General features: G+C 38.0%; 1 protein-coding gene across 3 annotated transcripts in view; it reads right to left on the bottom strand.

The window, feature by feature from the left end:
- The window catches only part of UPF2 (UPF2 regulator of nonsense mediated mRNA decay), a 95,630-nt gene that overhangs the window by 31,220 nt on the left and 56,470 nt on the right, over positions 1 to 7,940 (bottom strand). For all 3 annotated transcript variants that reach the window (XM_007129288.3, XM_055087832.1, XM_007129291.4), the window contains exons 12-14: positions 5,554 to 5,739; positions 3,230 to 3,433; positions 2,234 to 2,509 (exon numbers count right to left, since the gene is read on the bottom strand). In XM_007129288.3, coding sequence (XP_007129350.1) covers positions 2,234 to 2,509; positions 3,230 to 3,433; positions 5,554 to 5,739 — 666 coding nt within the window. The remainder of the gene's footprint in view (positions 1 to 2,233; positions 2,510 to 3,229; positions 3,434 to 5,553; positions 5,740 to 7,940) is intronic.

Raw genomic sequence — 7,940 nt, 5'->3', positions numbered from 1 at the left:
CACGGGCCCAGCCGCTCCGCGGCATGTGGGATCTTCACGGACCGGGGTGCGAACCCACGCCCCCTGCATCGACAGGAGGACTCTCAACCACTGCGCCACCAGGGAAGCCCTAATTTAAATATATTTTTTATTGTAACTGTCATAATCTTTTTTTAAAGGCAAGGAAAAATTATAAATAAATAAAACAGCAAATAAACTTTCAGGTACTGAAACCAGGCAGAAACTCCACTCCCAAATCCCAAATAGGGCTTAAATATTTAATTTTACAAAAACAACCAAATTCAAGGCAATAGTTTTGATAAATTATAATTATTTTCTCTATACTACTCTTTTTAAAGAGTCAAAGTATCTGAAGATTGGGTTTTTGAATATATAAAAATCAGTAATCAACAAGCATTTATTGAACATCTACTGTGTATATGGCACCATTTAGATATTTTCCCTCATCTCCTAGCTTGGCTCCTTCATTCTATTTTGTACTTGTAATTCTCAAGTTTAACTAAAAAGCACAACCCATGAATTTACTTGTATATAAACAGGTGTTCCTCTGGGTGTTTAATCTTCCTGTCCAGTTTCTTCTAGGTCTTTGCTACTCAAAGTGTGGGAACTCAGAGCTTATTACACATACAGAATCTGAGACGTCCCCTACCCTAGGCCAACTGAATCACAGTGTGCATCTTAACAATATAGCCAGGTGATGTGTGTACACACTGAAGTTTAGAAGCACTGCTGCAGGTGAGCCTTTCTATCTGCCTTTCAATAGGTAACTGGACACTGTGTGACAGGCAGCACACACTGACTGCATCTCCCAGGCCTCACTCACTTCTTACTCCCGTGCCCTAAGTATATCCCTGTTACACATTCCTGCTATTAATCAATGTGGAAAATACTTTTATCTCTTTCTACTCCTGAATATTTCTGAGTGGCTCTTTTCTCTCTGCCAGTGATGTTAGAGTGAGTGCAAATAAGAACACTCTTCTGAAAGGGATCCTGCTTTGGACGCTGATAGTGATAACTGATATTCTGCAGCAAAACTTTGGTTTTAAAGATAGGCAGTCTCCAACTTAAGGCATTTCTTACATGCAACAGAGAACCTGAGTCTCAAATCTTCAACACACCTTCCCCATTTTTGGCTCATCAATTCAGAAAACAAGAGAGTAACAAGTTACCCTCTAATGCAAAGATAAAGTAATAGGAGAGAGTTACAAACAGCTCTTCCCCAAGAGTAGTTACCCCCACTTAACACCAGCTAGTATGTGGATGTATTTTTGACACCTCAAAGTTGTAGTTTTAAATTTATTTTCTTTGTCAATGGATAAACGAAAACAACATAACAGATTAGATAGAAAGGAATGATCAAATAGAACTGAATAGTACCATTGGTACTTTATTTCAGTAACATCTGGAGAATTCGATAGTGAGCTATTCCCCCTAATCAGTACTTATAACATTGCATTTGATGGGAAATAATGATTAGGTTCCAGACAACCAAGCTACAGCTAACTTTTGGAACATGAACTGTATAGAAGTTGTAGAACTGTCTCTGTATTTGTATCCGAATTTAATTTATACTGTACTTGCTCTAAATCACCAGTTTACGTAAGTAACTTAAGATATGGAAAGCACAACCCAAGAGTTTAGCAATGAATGAATATTTCTTTCAGTGTTAATGATGGGTTTTTTTTTTAATTTAGAAACAAGAATTTTAGATATAAAACCAGAACACAGATGAGTGAGAATATTATCAAATGCATAAATATTACAAGTAATTTGATTCATGAATTAGGTACCAAATACAAAATAATCCATACTATACCAAATTTATAAACTGCACCGAAATAATTTCCAAAATTAATGATCAATCGTCAGTTATAAAACTTAAAATGTAATCAGAATGTTTATGATAGAATTCATCATACATATATTTTTTTAATTTTTCTTTCTTTTTTTTGGCCATGCCGTGTGGCATGCAGGATCTTAGTTCCCTGACCAGGGATCGAACCTGTGTCCCCTGCAGGAAGCACAGAGTCTTAACCACTGGACTGCCAGGGAAGTCCCCATCATATATTTTAAAACCTCTAAAGCTAAGCATACTTGCAAGAAGAATAAATCTCACCTAACTATGAATATATCTTATACATAATATATGAATGCTACAGGGTTTCCTCTCTAATATTTTTGTAACACAAACAATGCATTAAATGATGCCAACTGCTTATTTCAATTTATATACCTGAAAATACACAAGGAAGCAATCGAGTTTTCGTTTACTAGAACCTCTGTCAAAGTACTGGCCACAGGTATCCAAAATAGTGCACACTAGTCTAATCCTGAAAAGGTGCTCGGGAGGGTCCAGTGAACTTGGAGAGCCATCAGGGTTAACACCAAATGAAGTAAAAGAATAAAGAGTTCTAAAAATAACAGCCGATTCCACCATTCGGTAATTATAAAGTTCCCCTAAGAACTTGGCACTGCTGATACGTCTCTGATTAAATTTAGGTTGATTAACCTAAAGGGGGAAGAAAAAAAAAGCAGATTTCCATTAAAGAATAGCATTGTGTTTGAGAAGAGGTAAAATTCCCCTATGTCACCTGACAACATCACTCACTGAACAGAGAAAAAATAATGGGTTCTTTTCTTCTTTTCTAATAAGGTAGTCACTTCTGGGTGTCCTTTTTCTCTCTCTAAGAAATGTCTACCTTTAAAATGTTTTAAGAAAAGGAACACTTTAAGTATTAAATTTAATATTAAGCTATTGTTAAATGAATTAATAGTTTATGAAACAGTTAAAATGTAATTCTCCCTATCAGCCCTCTGTAACCTATTTTCTCTGAAATCTATGAATTAAGGAAACAAGCATATAGAAAGAGGGAAATTCTTACAGAAATTCTTATCAAATGATTACCAATTCTCCTAATTAATAAATTTATGAATTCCTATAACACGAATACCAATAGTAACCAGGAAATAATAAAAATTTACTATACTCTTCTAAAATAAGCTTAACTGGACTTGAAGAAAAGGCAAAAAATACTTCAGCATTAGCCTGAGAGAAGACTAGGAAATCCGACACAACAGTGTTTATTAAGAAATCACTATCTTCAAAGAAGTAATAGTAAATGACACCATATGGGGAAAAGAGGGTTTTCAAATCCTTATTTTTCAATAATAGGTCTTAAAGGCTGTCTAAATTGTCCACAGATTCCAATTTGCTGCAGGTCTTTGTTACCTCCATTCCTAATCGAATATCTTCTAAAACTCCATCCACAACATGGATTCCAACATCCTCCTGGTAGAGCACCAGTCCTGCTAAGAGGTTGGCTACACAATGAATGCTGTTATATTTCACATTCCAGATGTTTATCATACAACAAATCACATAGTCTTTCACTTCTTGGTCCTGCCAAGGCAACTTTCGCATCTGTCTCAAAACCTAAATGAAGAGAATTTTGTGTAAATTACTAAGATAAGCACTAAGTAGTCCAAAATAGCCTATAATACAAATATTTTATTATGATTGTACAGTCACAGAACTTTTGAAATGGAAAATACTTTAGAGATTCTCTGAGACCAGCCTCTTCACTTTAGAGACAGGAAAAATGAGATTTTTCTAATTATTGTTAACATTTATTCACATTTTCCCTTTATCTTTCCATAACGCCCTTAAATTTCCTAGAGTTTCCAGGACTTCAATGAAGCTAACAGTATACACTCATACTCAGGTCACTGAAAGAAATACCCAAGATTTAACAAAAATAATGATTTCTTTTGTGCATCATTTGATGTAAATAACCTCAGACACTTCTTTTTATAAATGAAAAATTTCCCATAAGGAAATAAACCCAAGGTCAAGTGGTTAAAAGATCCCTTAAGATGGAGGACACAGGACTTCCCTGGGGTCCAGTGGTTAAGACTTTGCCTTCCAGTGCATGGGGTACAGGTTCGATCGCTGGACGGGGAGCTAAGATCCCACATGCCTCGAGGCCGAAAAACCAAAACATAAAACAGAAGCAATACTGTAACAAATTCAATAAAGACTTAACAAAAATGGTCCATATCAAAAAAATCTTAAAAAAAAAAAAAAGATGGAGGACACAACATCAAGACTGACATCACACAGTTTCCTTGCATGTAAAGGGGGGATGATAGGCACTTACTCCATAAGTCTGGTCTAAGGGTTAGACAAGTTAAAGTGCGTGAAGTACGTAGGAATGTGTCTGGTGCATTACAAGCACCCCATAAAAGTTAGCTATTACTTTCAAAATCTCTACTGGTAATGAGATAATCAGCAGAGCTCTAGTCATCATCAAGTTCTTTCCATTTTTATTCTGAAAGAAAATGGATACTGTTGGCAGAATGTAAAGTAGTCCTTTCATCTCTACTCTATACCCACAAGCCACCTTTCAAGCACTAAATATGTTCTCATATCAGCTTCAATGGAAATGTTAATGTCATCTCAAATGCATAAGCATTCCAAACTTTTCAAACTTTTAGCCAATTCTAAAACAGCTTTCAAATCCTGTTGTTTTAAACAACTACTGTCTCTGGATCCCTGAAGGTGGCTTCAATTTTCAAAGTTGCGCTCATTCGTCATCACCTTCTACCCTGCCCACCCATGACACATGTATTATTCCATGCCTCTTATCCTCCCCATAGGTTTCCTCTGTCCAGAAGTTAACTTGCTTCAATTATTTTTCCTGAAAAGAAAAAAGTTCCATACCATGTTGTTTCAACTTGTAGAGCTGACCAAAAAATGTTTACTCAACATGTCTTACTTGAAAGTGAAGGTTCTAACAAGGTAACTACAATAATTAAGGTAACAGGTCGGTGGTTCTTAACCTTTTCTGGAAATTGACCCTTGCTGAGAATCAAAAGAAAGCTACAGATCCTCTTCTGGAAAAATACAGACAGGCCCAGAGATTCAAAATCATTAAGTTCCAGAGGATCACAGGCCTCTTAAAGCCTACTTAAGGTTAAGAACCCCTGTACTGAAAGCAAAATATTTAAAGGCAAATTCATTACAGAACATCAGAGACAAAGTAATAGTTTCAAATATACACACAGCATCAACACCAAATTTAGAATAATTACCATTTTAATCAGAATAAGAAGTTACTATCATGAAAGGAAAATAAAACTTATGTCCCATACATTATATATCATCGTATGAATTCCTTCTTGTGATGACTTGTATGGAGTCAATCATAATGGAACTTGGGATCTAATCCTACCTCTCCTAAACTCCACTGCTGGGACTTTAACAATTCTGCTTCAATTTCTCCATTTACAAAATGTGAATAATGCAAACTACTTACATTTCCTATCTATACTTTGTGGGGCACTGAAGCAATTGATAAACAAGCTGATCTAGGAAAACTGAAATATATGTCCCTGACCTAAAACAATTTGGTGCAGGGCTAGAAGGAAAGTGCACTGAAATCAGTACTACTATCATCAGGACGAAAAATAATTAATTTGGTTGAATGTTATATAAGCTTAGCACTACCACAAATCTCAAGTTGACTACTGTTCTATGATTTCATTAAGATTTACCTTCTCAGTGGTAACCTTGGAGAGATCCTTGTACAAAAGTTTCCGGACATATTCCTGGAGAGGAGGACGTTTCTTTTTCACTGTTTTTTCAGCTGGAGGTGGGTTGCAGTAGTAATATGCATTCTCCACCATTGTGACATATCTTGCATCGAGATGCATCGCTTGTTTCTTTCTCATCATTTGTTCCTAAAATAAAAAGTCTAGTCAAAATACTTTCATTCTAAGGTTTTTTTCCTCCTAACTAAAGTTCTACTCTCAGTGATAAGATTTCAAGATAAAGGGCTAGAAAAGGGAAAAAACAATTACTAGGTATTTCTAAGAGTATGCAAGCACACTAATTGTTGTATCACTAATCATGTTTTTAGAACATATTAGTCCATAACTGCTTGGTCTTAGGCCTTGTCCAATAAAATACTCGGAGAACGCTGCTACAAATATAACTTGACTTATAACTCTGCCAACTGTATGAACTCTACGTAAAACAAGGCTTATATACGAGTGACTAAAATTAAGGACCAACAATATAAATAAAGGGGTGAATGCCTCTGGCTGTTCCACACACAACAGCTGAGAATAACCTTATTCTGAGAGCTTGTGCCATCCAATGTTGTACCAGGTAAATCTGACGTATCTCTACAACCAAGAAAACTAAAAGCCCCCAGTGTCACAACTTGTCCAGAGCCCTCAGCATCAGCTCCAGGAGGTGATTAAAAACAGTCAATCATCATCTACTTCAGGATCCTCAACCTCAGCACTACTGACATTTTGGACTGGATAGTTCTTTGTCGGGGTGTGTGGGGGGAGGGTGTTCTGTGCACTGTAGGATGTTTTGCAGCAACCTTCACCTCTACCCACCAGATGGCTGTTGAGAACCACAGACTGACCAGTTGAAGATCTTCAAACAGTACTCCTAGTTCTCTTAAAACAGCACCACACTAAGTATTAAGATTACTGAATTTATTCAGCCATTCAACATTTTATTTGGCACTTACTATGTTCCAGGCACTACGCTAGGTACTGGAAGTCACCAGTGAACAAGACGGATGTGGCTCCTACCTTCAGGAAGCCTAAGAGTCTGGCGTAGGAAGACAGAATAAACAAGCCAACAAATAAACTAACAACCTTTTAAATACTAATTGTGAATAGTGTTACGAAGGAAAATAACAAGGCCCTAAGATGGAGAGTAATGAGAGCCCACTTTAGTCAGGGTGGGTTAGGGACGGCCTCTCTGCAAAAGTGACATTTGAGTTGTGCTCTGAAGGACGACAAAAGGTTGAGAAGAGACACAGAGAGAGCACCTGAAGCAGAAGCAACAGCAAGACGAGAGGCAATGAGGAGAGAAGGATCTGTTACAGGAACTACATGAAGAACAGCGTGGCGCCAGCATGGAATGGCGTGAGATCAGTTCTAAGGAGTGAGGAGAGGCTCGGTGAGACCAGATCCTGCAGACCATGGTAACAATGCTGGATTTGAAGCCTGTAGAGGGAAAGCACTGAAGAGCTTCAAGCAGGTGTCTGGACTGGGGTGGCAGGTGGTGGCAGGTGGAGGCAAGACTTCAAGCTTTGGAAAGAAGGCTGCGTCTGCAAGCTCAGGGAGAGCAGGGGCTGCAGCACGTTCACTGCTGTAAACCCAGAACCTAAAACAGTGCCTGGCCTAGCACATGGGAGGCTTGCAATTAATGTTTATTAATATACAAAGTAATGAAAGAATTTTTTAAAACACATTCAAATCTTTCCCATGGTCTGCCTTTCTATACATGTAAAACCATCGTATACTGGGGGGAAATTCTGCTCTTTCATAAGTTCAATTATGGATATACCAAGTTTCACAACTGTTTCTCTTGTCTATGAATCTGCTAAAGTATACAGGTTGTAGCCTAGCTCCTCTCCTGACACCTATTTTATAATTTGTGAATGCTTATTAAATGTTGGCTCTTCCAGACAGAGAGGACAGTTCCATGTTTAACAGGGCTAGAGATAATGACCTCACCCTGTAAGTTCTTTGAACAAAACATAATGCAACACTTAACTTTTCATTTGTACATACATAACAGTTTTAAATCAAGACTAGTTTCAACCTGTTATGTAGACCACTTTAGAACCTTCTCCCCCAACACACACACCAAACTACTTTCTTTCTTCTTTTTTGATGTGGACCAATTTTATTTTATTTTTCTTTTTTTTTTTTTTTTTTTTTGTGGTATGCGGGCCTCCCTCTGCTATGGCCTCTCCCGTTGCGGAGCACAGGCTCCGGACGCACAGGCCCAGCGGCCATGGCTCACGGGCCCAGCCGCTCCGCGGCATGTGGGATCCTCCCAGACCGGGGCGCGAACCCGGTTCCCCTGCATCGGCAGGCAGACGCGCAACCACTGCGCCACCAGGGAAGCC

Source organism: Physeter macrocephalus, chromosome 11, assembly GCF_002837175.3.
Source record: "Physeter macrocephalus isolate SW-GA chromosome 11, ASM283717v5, whole genome shotgun sequence".
NCBI lineage: Eukaryota > Metazoa > Chordata > Mammalia > Artiodactyla > Physeteridae > Physeter > Physeter macrocephalus.
The sequence above is the reverse complement of the archived record's forward strand: the minus strand, read 5'-3'. Positions and strand labels throughout refer to the sequence as shown.